The following is a 21,691-nucleotide window of genomic DNA, read 5'->3' as shown; positions in this document are numbered from 1 at the left end:
GTTGGCACGTGCCCACTAAATATGAGTTTACTTGGCGGCATGCGTGACTATTTGGTATGAACCTTGTATTCCACAATGGAATTTAATTTACGCCATTCATTCTTTTTTTTTTTTTAAAGCTTCCTATGATTATTACGGTTGCTATTTTATTCTCTTGCAATTTTATTCTTCCTGTATTTATGACTGTTTTCAAGTACGGAGAGGGGGAATCTACAGAATCGGCATGTAGCTGCAATCAGCCCTTTGGGACATCCTTCTTCTCTGTTAGGGCCACTTATTTTTAAGGAAAGGGCTGGTGCCATGATGTTTTTATGGTAACAATCAGTACATGATCTTTTATAGGTAGTGTGCGTTCGTGTGTGTGTGTAAATCTATGCAAGAATCTTGTAGCACTTTATTGTCTACAAGATCTGTTTGCTGCATAAACTTTGGTGGACTCCAGCTTTCCTTGTCAGAAGAACAAAGTTGATATAAATCCACAGCTGGCAGGTGCATAGGCATATTTTCATTCTAGGGCCAAAAACCCCCTTAATTTAAGACAGGGAATGCAGAATCTGTTACCTTCCAATTGTCGATGGATTTCAGACACCAGCCAGAACAGTCAATGGTCGCGGGTGATGGGGAGTGGAAGTCTAGCAATATGCGGAGAGCGCGAGAGAGCGCCACAGGTTCGCCGTCCCTTGTTTAAGGTAAGACTTAACAGTCTTACAACTTCCCCCATCCACTAAAAAGCGCCGAAGTCGTACACTAAGGCACCTGCTTGCACCTTCCACACAAGTGTTAAGTTGTGGGTGAACATGTCAGACGACACAGCGATTCTTCAAACAGCTCTTGTTTATTCACAGGCCATAACAGAACTGAACTGAAGGGTTCAACCAGCCTGCTTATATGGAGCTCCACTACAACGCAACTGTAACAACTTTCTGTAACTATCCAATCACTGAACGTCACTTTCAATCCCTTATTTGCATAGGTGGACCTGAGTGAAAACTATCTACAGTACCCCCTGCTGGCCCAGGGTGAGAACTTCAGTAAATAACAATAAGCAGCAAACCGTGTGCTGCAGCCTCACATATTGTGAACACCTGCAACTTTGCTTCCATGCCCTCCCTTCCATCTTTCAGCCTCTGTCCCCTTACTCTGCAGATGGTGGGGGGAGAGGGACACACTGATGTGCAGGGCACTACAGAGGCCCTTTGCTTCCATTCCTGCTTTTATTTGGGTTAGAAAGAATGGCAGTCATTTGTAGCGACGGTGTGCGCAGGGGAGAACAGACACACAGATAACTTGATGGATGTAAATTCTTTTTCAGCACCAATTTTTCCTCCCAACACCACCTGTCTCTTAAGGCATCCCAGCCCCATCCTTTCCCTTCTTCATTCCCTTGGCAGCATCCTTCCTTCTCTCAACATATACGCCACAGTTTCTGTAAGAGACTACTTAGGCTGGTGACAGGCATTTAACTTCTGGGACAAGGCTCCATCCAGCCAAAGCCTTGCCAGCAATTCCCCTCCTCTCCCCGTTTTGCTTCGTAACCAGAAAAGAGGCATGCGGCGTACTATTTGGCCTCACGTGATTTATGGTTTCAGCTTTGAAACCTCACAACTTCAGACACTGGCGATGTATTGCCACCAAATTGCAGAGAGGGAGACCACTGCAATATCCCAGAAATATATTTCCCTTCCCTTCCAGAGGGAAGGAGAGAATGAGATCACATTCGGGTTGGCAAAAACAGGGACGCAAACATTGCGAAAGGTGTGGCTTTAACTCATATTTTTTTCACTATCTCCCCTTTGGTGTTTGGACCCCTTATCCCCCTCTACAGGTAGATTCTCTGTCTCAAGTCTTAAGATTATTATTGCCTTATTTAAATCAATCAATAAATGATTTGACTTTGTGCTTCTGCCGCCTGAGGCAGGTGCTTCACCCTGCCTCATTGGTGGGCCGGCTTTGGCTAGAATGTCAAAATACTCATATAACACAGGCACAAAGAGAGAGAGAGAGAGAGAGAGAGAGAGAGACTCCAGAAAGCACTCAGAGCAAAAGAGCAACATTCATATGCAAAGGTCAAACAGAAACGATATGTATCTGAGCTATAACTTAAGAGCTTTGAAAATAAATGTCACAGACTGTACCCTCTTGCGCTTTATGGCCTTTCGATACCAGGGTTTAAAAGATTTATTGCAGCAAAAGAAACAAAACCAAAAATTGCCTTTCAGAAGCCATGTTAACTCTTCTGTGGCTTTGTTATTACGACACTCCTGTCACAACCAGAGTAACCCCCTGTGTGATAATCTCAATGGAAGAGGCTTCGGTGGCAAAGAGGGTAACTGAGAGACTGTAGAGAAGTTTGGGTAACGTGACAAGACTGAAGGCCAGGGAAGAAAATGTATAGCAAAAACTCTACTCTCTAAATGTTGAAGCCCACGGAATACAAGGTCTAGAAGCCTTTTTTCTTTTTCTTTTTAAAAAGAAATGGAAGCTAAAGTTTTCGAAACTCCCGATTCTGTGCTATAAAACAAAGCTGATACAATTCTCTCCATGTTTGGAACCACGGAGATGGAACAATCATGACTACAAACAAACAAATGGGATCTGCATCAAAATGTTGCAGTGCATCTTGTTCCCAGTTCAGGCCTCCTGAAGGGGGAGTTTCAGGAAAGGGGACGGGTTTAAGAACTCACAGCTATATGTTGCTCCCCCTGCTGTGCTGTAATGCGCTAGAAGTTTGCCAACCCTAAATCTGAAGATGTTATAGCTGTAAAAATATTGTATAGCAAGCAGTTCTACGGACAGGCAAGGAATTTCCCTTGCCTTAATCCCACCCTCAAAATATCCCTTACAAATTCTCAGAGGCATGAGGAAATCGCTTCATATTACCTCTACTTTCCTTTTGTTGTTGTGGTTTTGTTTTCAACAGGAACATACACACCCCATGTCTCAGATTTCCCTCAACCACAGACTTGATTGGTAAGACTCACCTAATCTGGCTTAAGACCTTTGTCGCCCCTCTCCCTCGCTTCCCCTCTGGAGGTTCAACCACCACCGACATATTATGCAAACTCGCAGGTCAAAGCCCACATCCCCCTCAGAAAGACTTTACAAAATAATAATGATAACTGAGAAGTTATCGTTTTTGTCTTATGGGAAAGGAGGACATTTGACATGTGACTTTTAAGAATAAAAGAAAGAAACCCAGAACAAGATTAGTAGCTCTCACATATCATTTAAAAACAAAGTCACTACCGAGATAACAGGGAGGCAAGTCTGTATATATACAGAAGCTAAGATTCATGAGGAAGGAGGAGGAGAGGCAGGAAAAGTATTCATCAGAGCTCACCTTGACCAATACTGCCACATACTGCTTCATTGCGGAGAGTTGCTCTTTTTCAAGGAAATCGTATCGTGTTGCCTCTCTCCTTAGCGTGTAAAGCACTGCTGATTCCACGTCAGCCATGTACAATTTTCTCCTGTGGCAGAGAGAGAGAGAGAGAGAGGGAAAGAAAGAAAGAAAGAAAGAAAGAAAGAAAGAAAGAAAGAAAGAAAGAAAGAAAGAGAGAGAGAGCTCAACTTGGCAGCTACATTCGTACCTTGGAAGTTGAACGTAATCTGTTCCGGAAGTCCGTTCTACTTCCAAACCATTCAGAAACCAAAGCACAGCTTCCGATTGGCTGCAGGAACTTCCTGCAGCCAATCGGAAGCTGTGGAAACCCCATTGGGTGTTCGGCTTTCAAAAGAACATTCAAAAACCGGAACAGTCACTTCCGGGCTTCAATCGTTCGGGAGCCAAAACGTTTGAGAACTAAGCTGTTTGAAAACCAAGGTACATAACTTACACAGGAAGCATCAACCTTAAGGCTATATCCAGCTCCTGTTTCAGCCCAGCTGTAGCCACAGAATTTGCAACAATCCACTTTGGAGAAGGGGAAATGGGGACCTTTGCCCAACATCTCCCATTACCTCTTTGGAGTGAGCCTTCAGTAGAGCTGATGGCTGACACCAGAGAGTCTTCCACAGTCTCTGCAGAGGAGGCAGACCCTATCCATTTGCTGTAGCAAAAACGAAGATGGAAGCACCTGAACAAGTAGCAACTGTGTTGCGGCATGCATTTTTGTGGGACAGGGCTCGTCAAAAGCCTCCTGCGTCCCAATAAAGTTGGACCTAGAACACAAACAGCTGAAGTCATCATGAATCTCTTGGTTTTCAGAATGGCGCAAGACTTGCTTGTTGCCTGTGCAGCTTATCTGCATTGGCTCCCAGTACGTTTCCGAGCACAATTCAAAGTGTTGGTGCTGACCTTTAAAGCCCTAAACAGCCTTGGTCCAGTATACCTGAAGGAGCGTCTCCACCCTCATCGTTCAGCCCGGACACTGAGGTCCAGCTCCGAAGGCCTTCTGGCAGTTCCCTCATTGCGAGAAGTGAGGCTACAGGGAACGAGACAGAGGGCCTTCTCGGTAGTGGCGCCCGCCCTGTGGAATGTCCTCCCTTCAGATGTGAAGGAAATAAGCAGTTATCTTATCTTTAAAAGACATCCCTCTTTAGGGAAGTTCTTAATATTTAATTCTGTATTGTTTTTAACACTCGACTGGGAGCCGCCCAGATGGGTGAGGTAGAAATAATAAATTAAATAATAAATAATAAATGAAATAATTAATAATAAACTTGAGCCTGTGCATGAGAATTCCCTCATGTCCGGAGTGAAGAAAAATGCTCTCTTCTCCAGGCCTGAAGGGTTGGATTTTTCTCTTTTCATTTTAAAGGAATGAATTTGATCATCCTTTCCCAACTTAATTAGCATTTTCTGGAGGGAGTTTTCAAAAATTAGGGGCACCGCAAGGCTACTTCATCTGTTTTGTAGTATTCAGCAGAGCTACAGTGTTGTAAAGGGAGGGCCCTCGGCTAATGAGCTTGTGATGTCGAACCCTGACAGGGCCTTCATAAGCCACGAAGTGATGGAGGTGCTGCAAAAACAAAGCAGTGCTGAGCAAGAAGAAAGAGCAGGAAGCATCAAAGGTGGTTCTCACCTGTCTATCACCTTCCAGGGCCCAGGTGTAGTAGGTGGTACAGGTGGCAGCACAGTGGGCTTGAAGGTGTCTCCTCTAACAACCCCAGGCAGTTTCTTCAGGAAGTCTGTGTAAAGTGGTCTCGAGTCAACATGCCTGCGTGGGAAGGAGAGCAAAGCTTGAGATACCAACTGAGATCATGGGTTCTTTCACCCTTCTACCTGGCATCACACAGCATTTCTGTATCCTTCTGCTGTGCTGAAGAAGAATTCCATGAAACAGTGGGTATATCCAGAATTACTGTTCACTACGTCTGTTTGAGGACCACTTCAGCAGCGCTGGACATAATAAAACAAAGCTTTATGGCTTGTTTTCACCAGATAAGTATCTGACCTATTGCTTCTTTCAGAGACTTGCATAGGCTACAAAGACTTTCAGAGACTTCTAAGACTTACCGTATTTTTCGCTCTATAGGAAGCACATTTTCCCCTCCAAAAATTAAGGGGAAATGTGTATGCGTCCTATGGAGCGAATGCAGGTTCCTTGGCTTCAGCGATAGGAACGCAAAGCCTCTGAAGCGCAGAGGGAGCGCTCCCTCCGCGCTCCTTGGCTTCGCATTGCTTTCGCTGAAGCCTGAAGAGCGAGAGGGGTCAGTGCCCATGACTCCTCTCGCTCTCCAGGCTTCAGGGATAGCTGCCTGAAGCCTCCGGAGCGCAGCGGGAACTTGCGCTGCGCTCTGAAGGCTTCGGGTTCCTTTTGCTGAAGCCAGGAGAGCAAGACTCTCCTGGCTTCAGCGGAGAGGGAGAGCTGCGCAGCGCCCCTTCAGCGAAGCGGGAGGAAAAATGGAAGGGGCTCCATTTCTCCTGCCGCTTTGCTGAAGGGGCGCTGAGCAGAGAGGGGGAGATTTTTTTCCCTTGTTCTCTCCCTCTAAAACAAGGTGCGTCCTATGGTCGGGTGCGTCCTATAGAGCGAAAAATACGGTATGTTTATTTGTTTCTATGTTTTCAAGAGAATCCACCAAGAGTGCACATTTTGTGACTTTCAGAGATTTATAAGATTTCTGTTCCGTATAGCTTATATAAAGAGTTTATATTGATCTTGCATTGTTGTACTTGGTCATCGTGTTGCCTTGGATATTACTGGTAATTGTTTGCAACACAGGGGTTTAATTGTTTGGTTACTTATTGCCGTGCGTGGGAAGGAGAGAAGACCTTGAGATACCAACTGAGATCTTGGGTACTTTCACCCTTATACCTGGCATCACACAGCCATTCGGGTTTCAGAAAGTCAGCTTAACTTGCACGCAAAGGCGAACCAATCTGGCTGCTCCCCCTTCCATCATTATTCCATACACATGCACAGCTGCAACTTTTCCACATCACTACCAGAAGTAAATTTCAGATTTGGGGCCAAGGAATCTGGGACAGACTGAGGGAGAAATTTCTGGAGCAACAGTGGGATATCAGCTCCGCCCAAGGCATGATGGGTAACAGCAACAACCGGGGGAAAGACAGACATAACATTTCACAAGGACAGGAAGAAACACAACGGACAGAATAATTGCCACACAGAGAAAGAACAAGGATACAGTTCTGAATGCCTCACTTGTAGTTTTATAAATAATTTAATGTGTCACCACAAATAGATCTTACTAATATTGCAGTTGTTGTATAAGGGATTACTATGAGGACTGGAATATAATTGAAATCAATAAGATTTTGGAACGCAGAAGTAAAGAAAATCATCAAACCATAAATTCTAGCACACTTTGTCTAAATTATATAATTTGGTCTTAATAATTGTATTATAAATTGGTATGGTTACAATGAGGCTATTATTGGATTGTAACTGAAAACTAGCAACAATTATTATTTTAAAGAGAGAGAGAAGGAGAAGGTGCTGTTGCTAGTCTTAATAGTTCTGCAATGTCAAGCCTGACTTTCACCTCCCATGCTGCCTCCCATGTGCCGTTATGCGCTGAAAGCTGCGCGCACACCCCTGGCCTTGAATTGTTTGACTCTAGCTCCCATCAGCCTTGGCCAATGGTCAGAGACGATGGGAGCTGAAGCCTAGACTTCTTTCCCAACGTCTTAGGTTTTCTGTGTCTCCCTGCCTCTCTCCCTTTCACCGGATTCCCCATGGAATAAATCTCACCCTACCCACAGAATCCAAGAGGGAACAAGCTCCGCATCAGCCAGCCACCCATTTTCAGGCAAGGCGGCACAGAGCAGGAGGCGGCTCTGAATATCCTGATGAGAAAACCCGCAACCCAAAGTGGAACGAAATGAGCAGGAAAGTTGCCTGCCCATTCTATTTGAAAGACAATTGTAAACAATTAACATCGTCTTGAAAGACCTGCATTGGCTCCCAGTACATTTCCGAGCACAATTCAAAGTGTTGGTGCTGACCTTTAAAGCCCTAAACGGCCTCGGTCCTGTATTCCTGAAGAAGCGTCTCCACCCCCATCGTTCTGCCCGGACACTGAGGTCCAGCGCCGAGGGCCTTCTGGCGGTTCCCTCACTGCGAGAAGCAAAGCTACAGGGAACCAGGCAGAGGGCCTTCTTGGTAGTGGCGCCTGCCCTGTGGAACCCCCTCCCACCAGGTGTCAAAGAGATAAACAACTACCTGACATTTAGAAGACATCTGAAGGCAGCCCTGTTCAGGGAAGTTTTTTATGTGTGACATTTTAATGTATTTTTAATCTTTGTTGGAAGCCGCCCAGAATGGCTGGGGAAACCCAGCAAATGGGAGCGGGGTACAAATAAATGATGATGATGATGATGATGATGTTAGTAGGGTTACAATAAGTTTTGTAAGGTTAAATTTATCACTTATTATTAAGGATGATTTTTAATTGAATATTTAAGAATAGGATATAGGGGTAATAATAATAATAATAATAATAATAATAACAACAACAACAAAATGCAATATTAGAGTATAAATAAGAAAACCATGAGCCGAGGAAGAGAGAAGTCACAGGCCGAGATGGTCAATCGGTTTTGATGTATTATATATAAGATGGGTGTCATGTTTAAAAAATATTCGGAAAATTTAATAAAAAATATTATTATAAAAGAAGGAAAGCTGACCACCCGTGTGGGGGGAGGCGATGGCAGTGACAACAAGGCCCAGAAGGCAACAGAAGCCAACAAGCAGCCGCTCTGCTTTTTCCACCGCGTGCCTCCCTGCAAGCAGATGGTCAGGAGACGTCAACATCAGGCAAACAATTTTCTCCTCTACCAGCAAGGAGAACAATGGCTCTCCTTGTTGGGTGAAGCTGGCATGGAAGAACAAAGGCAGCCTCCTGCGGCATGGCTCACCGCCTCCCTGATTCGTTCTTGCAAATCCCATGCGCACCGGCTAGGAAGCCAGCTACAACAAGCGTGGAAGAGGCTCCCCCCTCTTTGGCAAGGGGGCGAGCAGAACCGTCTCCTCTCCGAGCCCCATTCCTGAGGAAGACACAGTGCCCATGTGCCCCTTTCCCTGCCGCGCTCATGCCTTCGCTGCCAGGTGGACATCAATCAAACTGCACGGAGGTTGGGGGGCTGGGAGGGAGGGAGGGAGAGACCATCTGCTTGTTATTTTCATGCCCTATTCAGCAGCAAAAATCCACCAGAGGGTCCAAGCCCAGGTTCTATTGTTCTCCGCCAGCATCTCCGAACCAGCCATTGTGTGGCTCCTAATGAACTTTTCCGCAACAAGAGGAGCAGGCAGAGGAGCAGAGCAGCTGGGTGAGAGGAGGGTCAGGAAACGAGAGCCGGTCGCTTGCCAGGCTTGGAATACCGTGCTTGATTATATTCAACGTTTCAAAAAATAAATCAAGTAAAGGCTCCTCTTCACTGTCTAGGTGGAGTCTTATAATCTGCAATTCATTAAGGAGAAAAAGACAGAAATCCACAACAGGAAATGAGAGGTCCTTGGCTACAGGTATCAGCTACCAAGGCCACTGGGACAACAAGCATATTACAATATACTGCCTTATCACAGAGCCTTCCAGTTCAGGTGGGACTATAGCTAAGTGACAAAAGCGTGTATTTTGCATGCAGAAGGTCCTAGGTTCCATCACTGGTATCTCAGCGCAGGGCTGGAAAAACCTTGCGAGGTGCTGCCAGCTTCCTCTGCCCAAATAGTCCAGCTTTTCTAAGGTCTCAAGCTTGCAGACAAATACTTCAGAGGACTCTGTAGGTTTTCAGTGTAGGAGGTTGTGGCACAAAACAGCAAGAGAAGGACAGGCATGCAATTATCTGGTCCAACTGCCTATCCATAATGGCTGCTCTACTGGTGCGTCCCATAGGAACATTCCAAGACACATTCCACACCCTCCATAAAGCGAGAGGCCTCCTTCCTCATTGGTTTCATCGCTAGGAGACATCCATGCCTGAGAAACACCCAAAGAGACATTCCCGTTCCTGGCTTCAGATGCAACAGGATCCTCCCTCCAGTGGAGAGTCTGTCATGCAGAGCCCATGTTTTTCCCAACAAGCGCTCACATGCCCAAGCATCTGGCTAAGAACAGCCTTGGGCAATGCAGTTGCCAGAGACCTGCCCATCTGCACAGGAGCTTCAGAACTAATGTCCTACCACAGAGATCGACCGGAAGAGGGGATATCTAGGAATCTGGATAGCTTTTGTTCATTTGTGGGCTGGCCAAGTGTGACCTCCCACAAAGAAAGTTATAAAAACCAGGAAAAAGAATCCTGTGGCAGGGAGAACTCTGGCAAATTTCTAACCATCGTTGTTACAGAGCCAAACCTAGGAGTACAGGGAACAGAGCTGTAGCTAGGTGATCTTGCAGAACAGTCCAGATTGCGCCCCCTAGTCATGGACAAATTATTTCCGCCTCTCCTCCAACCCCCAAACCCATTCAATTCACCCTCTATTTAAAATTTTCTTATGAGGCAATGATCAATTTTTTAATGTATGGACATATTTTAGCCGATTTTGCCCCCCCCCCCCAGCTACGGCCCTGACAGGGAACAGTTTTCCTCCAGTGTAATTCAAACTAGGTAGCAACTGAGTGGAAACTCCCCAGAGGGGTTAACTGGGATGCCTTTAAAGCCTGTGTCATCCATTCCCTGGACAGCCACCCACACCAACATAATAGTAATAATAATTTTTATTTCTAGCCCGCCCTCCCCAGCCAAGGCCGGGCTCAGGGCGGCTAACAAGCAATAATAAAAATAAGTTGAATGAATACAACTTAAAAACAAAATTAAAATACAACATTAAAATATTGAAACATTAAAATATTAAAATGTAGCCTCATTGCAGGAGGAGAAAGGAAAAGAAAAAAGAAAGAGAGGGGGGGAGGGAATCAAATTGGCTCCAAGCCAAAGGCCAGGCGGAACAACTCTGTCTTACAGGCCCTGCGGAAAGAAATCAGATCCTGCAGGGCCCTGGTCTCATGAGGCAGAGTGTTCCACCAGGCCGGAGCCAGTGTGGAGAAGGCCCTGGCTCTGGTTGAGGCTAATCTAACTTCCTTAGGGCCTGGACCACTAGGGTGTTGCTATTTATGGACCTTGAGGCTCTCCGTGGGGCATACCAGGAGAGGCGGTCCCATAGGTATGAGGGTCCTAGGCCGTGAAGTCCCAAGCATAAAAACATAAAAGCCAGAGCTGAAGCTCACGACCAAAGAAACTGGTACGTTCATTGATTGCAGAAGGGTAAGGGGATGAGGGTGGCGCTGTGGTCTAAACCACTGAGCCTAGGGCTTGCCGATCAGAAGGTCGGTGGTTCGAATCCCATTGACGGGGTGTGCTCCTGTTGCTCAGTCCCTGCTCCTGTCAACCTAGCAGTTTGAAAGCACGTCAAAGTGCAAGTAGATAAATAGGTACCACTCCGGCGGGGAGGTAAACAGCGTTTCCGTGCGCTGCTCTGGTTCGCCAGAAGCGGCTTAGTCATGTTGGCCACATGACTTGGAAAAACTGTCTGTGGACAAACGTTGTCTCCCTCGGCCAGTAAAGCGAGGTGAGCGCTCCAACGCCAGAGTCATTCGCAACTGGACCTAACGGTCAGGGGTCCCTTTACCTTTACCTTTTTAAGGCCAGGACAAGAAGCACACAACCATCTGGACCACACAGTCTCTACGTAGCCAGCTCCACAGGGGCAGAGCTGGTTCTCGAATGAAATTTTTTGATATCTACCTTCAAGGGTAGCATATTTAGTCTGGCCAGTGTAAAGGCCCGCCTGAGTTTTGGAATGGTTAAGGTAGACAAATAAGGTGCCCGAAAATCAAAGTGGGAGGGGGACAGATAAGCGTACCAAGCACTAAATTTCTTAATATAGGCCAGATTATTCTGCTGCTCAATATCCTTCATGCGCTGGTCAATAATAGTTTTTGCCTTTGGGAGACCCATTTTCAGGAGATGCTGTGCTTGGAGGCCACATATAAGTAGTTTTTGATGCACTACTTTGGACCACCGACTTCTATGAGCATCTCGTGCTACTAAAGGTAGTAGTCCGGATGGGTTTAAATTTAAGCGAAGCCAATAGTTAAATGTTCTTAACCAGGTTCGGGTTTCGACGGAGAGGAGAGAACATGTCCAGTAACCCTACCACAAGAACATGCCCAGTATCCCTACTGTATCTCCTATCATCTCCAGTGCTTGCACTCCCTCCCCCCACAATCATTGCACGCCCTCAAAACACACACCAACGAACAAGCAGTGCAGCTCACAACATGTTAGTCACATTTATGCAAATTTGTCTCGCATGAATTGATTGCAATGGTAGAACTGGGCCTTACCCTTATGATTGAATTCAGAACTGTTCAAAAATCCGGAGTCCCTCCGACAGAAAACTTTCAATCTACTAAAGCAGAACCCAAAATCATGGCTATGGGGCTTGTGGAGCAGCAGACTCCTTTGGACTGGTCTTTTAAGAACCATTAATGCAGAGCGTATAGTTAATGCAGGTCCGTATAGTTAAAGCCATGGTTTTCCCAGTAGTGATGTATGGAAGTGAGAGCTTCCATAAAGAAGGCTGACCGCCGAAGAATTGATGCTTTTGAATTATGGTGCTGGAGGAGACTCTTGAGAGTCCCATGGACTGCAAGAAGATCAAACGCATCCATTCTTAAGGAAGTCAGCCCTGAGTGCTCACTGGAAGGACAGATCCTGAAGCTGAGACTCCAGTACTTTGGCCACCTCATGAGAAGAGAAGCCTCCCTGGAGAAGACACTGATGCTGGGAAAGATGGAGGGCACAAGGAGAAGGGGGCGACAGAGGACGAGATGGTTGGATAGTGTTTTCGAGGTTACCAGCATGAGTTTGACCAAACTGCGGGAAGTAGTGGAGGACAGAGGTGCCTGGCTTGCTCTGGTCCATGGGGTCACGAAGAGTCGGACACGACTAAACGACTAAACAACAACAACAATGCAGAGCGTTCCCAGGTTGTACAACTGGAACAAATAAGTACTTATCACTTTGGACTCACCCCCCCCCCCGCCCAAAGATCCACGACTGCATGGTGAACTAGGTTGTTGTCATATTTGGAGCCTTAAAGAAAATGAATAGGGATCGTAAGAGAGTTGACGCATGCTAAAGAATATTGCTAGATAAGGAGGTACAGTAAGAGTGGCAACTCACACAGGGATGCTGCTGCAGGAGCCGTTCTTGACAAGGAGGACGCCAGAAGGGAAGGTGGTAATGTTGAATCTCCTCGCGAGCTCTTCGTTGCTCTTTAAGACTCGCCTCACTGCAATGTTCTCAAACTGGAGCATGTCCAGTGTGACCTAAAACCAGATACCACATTTAGTTAGTGTTGTGAAAACAGTTGGACTTTAATATATTTTTTTTATGATAAATTTTTATTAGTTTTCCATAAGTAAAGAAAAAACATAGCAAAAACATAAACATAAACAAACACAAAATCGACTTCCCCATACCACCCCTTTTCTGCATTCTTGTTTCAAGATTTTTCAGCAACCCTCTGATAATAGACTTAATTATCTTTCATATATTTAGCTTCAATTAGTTATTAATACAACTGTAGTTCTTTATCTCTTATAACTCTGAGCCCCTAATTTTCCAAATTACAACAGTTTTTGAGATAAACTTTAAATTTGTTCCAGTCTTCATCCACCGCCTCTTTCCCCCGGTCTCGGATTCTGCCAGTCATCTCTGCCAGTCCCATATAGTCAACAGTTGGACTTTAATAGATGGATGCAACAATCTATTTTTCTCCTCTGCCTCTAAACCCTCCATCTCAAAAATCTGTTTCTTCCAGAAGTGTTGCTGGACTCTTCTCTGCTGTTGACATTTTACCAAAACCCTGGCTGTACGGCACCCTCTCTCTCTCCCCACCCATACAAATACTACTACTACTACTACTACTACTACTACTACTACTAATAATAATAATAATAATAATTTATTTATACCCTGCCCATCTGGCTGGGTTTCCCCAGCCATTCTGGGCAGCACCCAACGTAATATTAATAATAATAATAAAGCGATAAAACATCAAACATTAAAAAACTTCCCTAAACAGGGCTGCTTTCAGATGTCTTCTAAAAGTCAGATAGTTGTTTATTTCCTTGACATCTGATGGGAGGGCGTTCCACACACAGAAGATGTGGAATGGGAAACGGAGGCACTTGTGACCTGGACCAGCCCAGATCTTGAGCATTTGGCAGGATATCTGTAAAGCGAAGTCTACGTCCGCGTTCAACATTTGGGAAACCTCACCGTACAAGGCTCCCTATCGCGTGGAGAGACTATACGCGAAGGCTCGATTTTGCAAATGCCCCGCCAAACTTGCCAGTGTTGGGGTGAGTAGGTGTTGCAGGCCCACTCCCGCCACCATGCAACGAGTGCATGTGCAGGAGATGTGCCATTTGAATAGGGCTTTGGAAAAGGGCAGGGCTGCTACCGTACTCTGGCCTCCACTCATGCTCTACAATGGCATCGTTAACTGGAAGTCGTCTTAATACAATTACTGCAAGATTAGTAAAGGTAAAGGGACCCCTGACAGTTAAGTCCACTTGCGGTCAAAGTTGTTGAGCTTTTTAGGGGAGCCAAAATTTTTGAGCTTCTTTGGGGGGGGGAGCCAGTGATCTACCTGTGATCTACCACAGATGCCCAGTGATCTACCGGTATAGGTGATGTGCCTGGTATAGCTGAAGCAGGAATGGCACAGGTGTGCCAGCTGTAGAAGAATCACTTATTCCCTGCCCTTCTCCAACAGTACCATGAACCAAACTGGGTGGAACTCCAGCTGCCTTCGAAACCAGTTGCCCAGTGTGAGTAATTTTGCTGAATTTCAAACGAGTCAACAATGTTAAGTACATCCACAAACGGAATGAGAAATTCTCCTTGCCATATGCTTGCTTCCCACCTCTTTTCCAGGGATTTGCCCGGCTTTACCAGTACTGTATGTGCAACACTCCCAATGCCTTAGTCATGGAAAACTGCTCTGTTGACAGCCCAACTACAGGTTACACCTACTTTGCGAGACTCTGCCTGGGCAAAATTTGGAAGGCTCTCCTGCCAGCAGGCAGAGAAAGCTGGCGGGCACTGAAAACCGTGTGCATGCACAATGAAAGGGGGTCTCTCTAAACATCCCTTACTGATCTCTTTTCTTGGCTGCTAACTTTATCTGCTCCTCATCCTCCCCCACTCCCAAGTCTTCAGGGAAGTTAGCTGCAAAGGAGAGAAATAAGGGAGAGATCAACAGACTCAGAAAGTGAGCCAGGGTGAGTGGAGGCTGTGTGTGTGTGGATATTTGTGTGTGCTGTGTGAACATGCAGGTGAATTTTCTGTACTTTTCTCTGCTTGCTGACTTGTGTCAAAAGGCAGAGCTCTCACATCATGGTGCTGGCCACCACACTTGGGAGTGTTGTAGAAGGGTAGATTCTTTTGTCAGGTATTTATATTACAAAGGTAAAGGGACCGCTGACCGTTAAGTCCAGTCGCAGACGACTCTGGGGATGCGGCACTCATCTCACTCTATAGGCCGAGTGAGCCGGCATTTGTCCACAGACAGTTTTTCCAGGTCATGTGGCCCGCATGACTAAGCCGCTTCTGGCGAAACCAGAGCAGTGCACGGAAATGCCATTTACCTTCCTGCCAGAGTGGTACCTATTTATCTACTTGCACTTTGCACTTTGCTTTCGAACTGCTAGGTTGGCAGGAGCTGGGACTGAGCAACAGGAGCTCACCCCGTCGCGTGGATTCAAACCACCAACCTTCCGATCGGCAAGCCCAAGGCTCAGTGGTTTAGACCACAGCATCACCAGCGTAGTCTATATTTATATTATTTTGGTATAAAAGGCCTGTGTGACTTGGCTTGCCTGGGTCTGACCTGAAGCCAGAAGTTCTAGCTTAGCCTGTCAGGAAAAGGATGCTGAAGCAGGCACAAGACCCTGTTGTTTTGCTTAATCCACGTTTGCTTTTGCTAATCGTACAGTTTGCAAAGGGGATTACTCTTCATGCTCTTGAAGAAAGAAGAAGCATTGTGAAGCAAGCAAAACACTTCCTTCTAGCATGGAGTGAAAGATGCTAGCCAGAAGAAAGCATCGTTCAGGCTTCCTGCTCAAGTGTATCTTTCCTGTTTGTCAGTTGCAGACAAAGGTGTCCCTTGTGCATTTGTTACACACTGTTACACACACACACACCACTTTACCGCAACACCAACCACTAGGTATACCTTTGATTGTAAAGGAGGGAATGTTTGTGTATAACTAGGTGAGGGACCTGGACCCCAAAGAGGCAGAAAACATAATGGGGGGAACGGTGGAAAACCCACAAGGGAAGGCTCAACAGAAAAGGAGAGAGTTATATTCAGGGCTTTGGGGGTACAGTGACAGCTAGACTATTTTGTGCCAAGCATGCCCACTGAATGCAGTTATCTCCAGTTTTCCATTTTGTTACAAAAGGGGGAGAAGATCCAGTTGGTTTTACGTTGGCTCCACTTTCCAATGATGCCTGTGCAGGAAAAGGCATGAAGGACTGTCAAACATTCCCAGAGGCTCTGCGATAAAGGGGACATCTTGTGTAGTTCCATATAATTAATAAACAACTTTTTTAAAAAGAAAAAGTCACCCCATATTTCCATGCAGACCTGCAGGGGGCCATTTGCAGCATAAAAGAGCGAAGGACCCTCTTCTCTAAAGCTAGGCTGCTGCAATGCATACATAGATTGTCAACCAGTCAATTAAGAGTCACCTCTCTGCCCAAAAAGGAGTCCTCCTTTTCAAATATCAGGGCCAAATAAGTCACGTTGTTTGTGTGGAAGAAGTCGTGAAGTTCTGCCGCACTGCAAAAGACAAAGAGCAACACACACGCTGAGCAACTCTGCTTTAAGCACAGGGCAAACAATTATTTCACACAGATTCAGGCATCTCAGCTTCCCCGCCATTTGAGGAGATCCTCCCAGATGCTCATATTTCCCCCCCTGGGCACAGTATGGAACAGCACCTATCCTTTAATCTAACTGGACCTATGGCCCTGTGAGGGATTATTATGGGATGGTTGGGTTGACACCTTTTCTTTACCGATCCTATTTTTGTGTTCTTAAGAGAGAAGCCCAATAGAGAAATCTAGCAGGTGGGTCGTTGTTGCTTTCTTGGCATGGAGATCAGCGGTGCAAAAGGCCTCACAGCTGTTGCCTGTGCATGCCAGGGTGGAATTATACATTACAAGAGATATGGAGCTGCAGCCCCAAATAGTGCAGAATTCTCTTCCTCCATAATATCATAGATTCATCGAATCGTAGAGTTGGAAGGGAACCTGAGGATCATCTAGTCCAACCCACTGCAGTGCAGGAATACGCCCTGTTACATCTCCATTGCCTGTCAGTGCTATGATTTCTAAAGCCACAAAAAGACACCCCTGATACTGATTTTTGGGCATCTCTTGGGGACCTTTTTATAATTTAAGTCCTTTTAATGATTACTTTGTACCGTTGTTAATGGTGCTTTATGTTTTATTGTGTGTGAGAGAGAGTTGTGTTGTGGCACCCTGATCTTTTTATGAGATTGGCAGATGACGAATACTTTATTAAAATAAATAAAATTAGCCCCAGGCGGTGGCGATTCTGGTCTGCTTACGTGATGTGTGAAAGCCTCAAGATGGCTTGCGAACAATTTCCCTAGAAACCGACCATTTTCTGAAAACCGGATAGTTATTAGATGCTTCGGTAAACGGTAAATAATTGTTAGAAGCCAGCCTCTCCAAACGCTCTATCCAGCCTGGGCAAGTTAGAATCATGCTCTGAGTTTGTGAGCCATAAGCCTTCTAAAACATGCATAGCTCCGCTCTGTTAACAGGTCAGTTCCTCTAATCACCCATTTCCTTGCAGGAGATGAATGGAACATCAGCGCATGTACTCTGAGTGGATAATTGTATCTCCAGACCTAACGCATAAACTTGAACTGAAGACTAATCACTTAAGATGCACAAAGGAGGACTGGAACAGGAAGCTGCTGAATTCTGGAACTGAACTGCTCAGCTGCTATTCAACAGTCTGCAGCAGGTAACACTAAAACAAAGGCTTGACAGTCATCGACGAACAAATGCCGTTTACTTTCCCAGGCCAGTGAAGCACACTTCTGTTCCGTGTGGCTTTCAGTATGTGGACACTTGATTCCGCTTGTCGTTTTGAAATATTTCCTGCTCTTTTCTTTATCTGGTTTTATTGTTTTCATTTTTGGTCACGGGCCAGATCCAGGCACTCTCGGAGGAAAAGGGTTTTCTAGATCCATTTCAATCAGGGTTTAGGCCCAGTTTATGGCTATGCGTCCCCCTGCGTCCCCCGGGGGGGGGGAGCACTGGAGAAACCTCCCACCTTTTGCACAGCTAGAGCAGCCACGAGACTCTTAATTCAGGGCTGTGGGTTCGAGCCCCACATTGGGCAAAAGATTCCTGCATTGCAGGGGGTTGGACTATGATTCCATAAGACGCATGACGGCAGATTCATTGGGAGCCGATTGCAGGAAGGGAGCTGAAGCCATCAATGAAATACCGTATATACTCGAATATAAGCCGAGGCACCTAATTTTACCACTGGGGAAACTTATTGACTCGAGTACAAGCCGGTTCACCACACCACAAACCTCCTGGTGGGCTGGAGTGCGTGTGCGCGTCCACGTATGTGCACACGGCAGAGGGGGCTTCTCTCTTCCCCCCCCCAGCCCCCTGCCTACCTAGGGTGCTGCCAAAAGGGCTGTATTCAGGCTGCCCGTTCCTCCTCTGCCACCGCCGCCAGGGACCTTCAATCGAGTATAAGCCAAGGGGGGCTTTTCCAGCATAAAAAATGTGCTGGAAAAGTCGGCTTATACTCGAGTATATACGGTACGTAAGCTATCTATATCTACATATCTCTCTCTGTGTGTGTACATTTCAAAACACCATCGTGGAATGTTACCCGGAAGCCAGCCCTAAATTGCAGCAACACCTATGTCTAACATTCAGTCCCACACACCAAGCAGGAAGTCTTTTGAGAACTAACTCCTTTTAATGAAAGGGCTGGCGCTGTTGTTATTGCAATTATCTGTATGTTTCTAATAGGTCATATATATTCATATACAGTTTTGATTCCATAAGTGTTTCACTTATGGTTTTTAAAGATTTTTTCTTTCTATGTTTATAGCTGCAAGCTGCCCAGCTGCCTTGAGTCCCTGTCTGGGAGAAAGGCGGGAAATTGGATGGATGGATGGATGGATGGATGGATGGATGGATGGATGGAAAAGAACAACAACAACTCTCCTCTTAGTTGTTACTTCAGCTCACATGTGGAATATGCACCAATTTAGACCTCCCGTTTCCAACTGTATTCAAAAGGCACATGTGCCTCTGGTAAACAGCAGCTTCTGAGACAGTTATTGTCCTCATGTGGGTAAAGGTACGGTTCAAGAACCGAAATATACAGAAACCTGTGTCATAGCTCCCGTTACTGCTTCTTCGCCCACATGGGTGAGTCAAGATAAATGGGTTGAAATTTGGGAGGTTTGTGGGGGATTTTTAACAGAGGTAATCCCCTGGCCTCAAAGTCTTGAGTCTGAAATTGATTCTCTTCCTTCTTAAGGTATAAAAACCTGCTAGATATAGAAATTCTAGAAGCATCCCAGATAATAGAACCTTGTTGTTTGTTGTTAAACATACCATGACAAGGTTTCCCAAAGTGCTTGATATTGACCCCCTGGGGTCGCTGGGACTGTGCAGGGGGTGAATGGAGACCTAGGGGGTCTGAAAGGGGGTAAAAAGGACCTGGGGTGGAAATAAGTTTACAAGGTATAGCATGTAAAAAAAATAGAAGCTACAGTGGTGCCTCGCAAGACGAAAAGAATCCATTCCGCGATTCTCTTCGTCTAGCGGTTTTTTCGTCTTGCGAAGCAAGCCCATTGACAGCTTAGCGGATTAGCGCTACAGCTGTCTAGCGGCTTTTCGCGATCAGCTGTTAAGCGGGTTATCAGCGGAACAGCTGATAGGCGGCTTAGCGGCTTAGGAAAAGGGGGGGAGCGGAAAAAACCCGCGGGGACGCGCAAGATTTTTTCGTCTTGCGAAGCAACCCCATAGGGAAATTCGTTTTGCGAAGTGCCTCCGCGACGGAAAACCCTTTCGTTTAGCGGGTTTTCCGTCTTGCGAGGCGTTCGTCTTGCGGGGCACCACTGTATAAGCTTCAGAATTAAGGGGCATGAGTGTCCAGACTGGACCTCCCTTGTCAATGAGGAACCTCTGTATTTGATCCTAAGATTCCACAATACAACAGTATTCTCAAAGTCACAAGCCCAATCCTTATACATTTGTTAAAGCACATCAGGTGCAGCCATCTCAGCACAGAGGTGAAGAAGCATGGTGTCATTAGAGCTGCCTCCCTTACTTTCTACATTTTATGATTCCTAATACTAGGGATTAATAAACGCCAGTTGGATACTGATATTTCTTGACTTTACAGTGGTGCCTCGCAAGACGAAAAGAATCCGTTCCGCGAGTCTCTTCGTCTTGCGGTTTTTTCGTCTTGCGAAGCAAGCCCATTAGCGGCTTAGCGGATCAGCTGATAAGCGGCTTAGCGGATCAGCTGTTAAGCGGCTTAGCGATCAGCTGTTAAGCGGCTTAGCGGCTTAGCGGATCAGCTGTTAAGCGGCTTAGCGGATCAGCTGATAAGTGGCTTAGCTGCTTGGGAAAAAGGGGGGGGGGAGGAAAAAACCCCTACAGGAACTCGCAAGACATTTTCGTCTTGCGAAGCAAGCCCATAGGAAATTCGTTTTGCGAAGCACCTCCAAAACGGAAAACCCTTTCGTCTAGCGGGTTTTCCGTCTTGCGAGGCATTCGTCTTGCGGGGCACCACTGTATTCAATTTACCCCTCTAAGAGGGAGTCAATGGAAACTTTGCAAAGGGTGAGTGAACTCACAAGTCTGGGAAAGCCCATGCTAGGCTTTGCATTGCTATAATTGTTTTTCATGCTATGATGCATTCTCCACCCAAATTACCTAATTGGCTCCAGTGGTGGGCAGGCGGGAGGCCACAGGTCTCCATGGCTCTCTATTGAGGTGATGATGGACTCTGTGAGGCTCCGAATGTCGTCTGCTTTATCTGTACAAGGGAGAAAACATATCAGGGTCACAATTCAGGCCAGGAGCTCTGCACCAGCCTACATGCTCCCTGCACCTGCCACATCCTAGGAAATGCACAACGGCAGCTTCTCTCATGTCGGATTCCTTGGGATCATTATGGGATGGTGTTACTCAAAGTCAGGCGTTCTCCTTACTCTACCTTTCGGTGCCAGGAAGCAACCTGGGCCTGGGAATCTAGAGACAAAATAAATGCTGCCTGGATACGAGATAAACATTGTGCCAGGCTGCCACCCATACGCACAACCCTACGCTTAGACCTAAACCCAGCCAGGGAACCACTCCCAACTTAACTCCTACGTGGTTCGTGTCAGACAGATACTATCTTTTCTCCAAAGTGCAATCTTCGGTCTTCGTGCCTGAAATGGGATTCCCTTTCCAGAAAGCATGAATCATTTTGGAGATTTTCCTCATGCAGAATTTCTCAAACTCTGCCATAATGAACCTTCCGCAGGTGAGGAAGAACAGGCGCACGATCCTCCCTTTGGTTCAAATGGAAGCAGCCAGGGCATAGCTGTCAACTTTCCCCTTTTCTTGCGAGGAATCCTATTCGGAATAAGGGAATTTCCCTTTAAAAAAAGGAAAAACTTGACAGCTATGATCCAGGGCCTATTGGGTGCTTTGCTTTTCTTGATTATGGGGTTCTTGATTATGATTATGTGTGTGCCTTCAGATACACAGGCCCAGTACGAGAGCGAAGGACTTCCAGGAAAAGCATTAATCTGCCTAGAAACACAGGGGGACAAAGAAGCCCCATCTCAAGTTTGATTTGGAGGGGAATATAAATCCTGAGACAAAAATGAAAATGAAAGCGTGGAATTGGTCTCAAGCTGTTGATTGTGAGATGAGAGACATGTTGACATTTCCTGGTCAAATTAAGAGACATCACGGAGGGGAAAGGGTGGGAAAGTTCAAAGGGATTGTGCCACACGCATCAACGACCTAGGGGACATTTTACGGAGGGTGACCACCAGCTTTGATTACCGGGGCCCTATAATTCCTCCATAAGCCTTCTGATTCATGAGCTTGGAGGATGGTGAGTGGGTACCCCTCTCTAGGCAGGCCCAGCCTGGTAAACTAAACTGCAGACATAACTTCTTGCTTCTAGCTTAG

General features: G+C 46.1%; 1 protein-coding gene across 1 annotated transcript in view; it reads right to left on the bottom strand.

The window, feature by feature from the left end:
• QSOX1 (quiescin sulfhydryl oxidase 1) overlaps positions 1 to 21,691 on the bottom strand; it is an 85,251-nt gene that overhangs the window by 24,533 nt on the left and 39,027 nt on the right. The window contains exons 4-8 of the mRNA XM_028732416.2: positions 20,438 to 20,540; positions 16,172 to 16,262; positions 12,593 to 12,738; positions 5,025 to 5,159; positions 3,341 to 3,470 (exon numbers count right to left, since the gene is read on the bottom strand). Coding sequence (XP_028588249.2) covers positions 3,341 to 3,470; positions 5,025 to 5,159; positions 12,593 to 12,738; positions 16,172 to 16,262; positions 20,438 to 20,540 — 605 coding nt within the window. The remainder of the gene's footprint in view (positions 1 to 3,340; positions 3,471 to 5,024; positions 5,160 to 12,592; positions 12,739 to 16,171; positions 16,263 to 20,437; positions 20,541 to 21,691) is intronic.

This window comes from Podarcis muralis, chromosome 5, assembly GCF_964188315.1.
Source record: "Podarcis muralis chromosome 5, rPodMur119.hap1.1, whole genome shotgun sequence".
Lineage (NCBI taxonomy): Eukaryota > Metazoa > Chordata > Lepidosauria > Squamata > Lacertidae > Podarcis > Podarcis muralis.
This window is presented reverse-complemented; position numbering and strand designations above follow the sequence as displayed.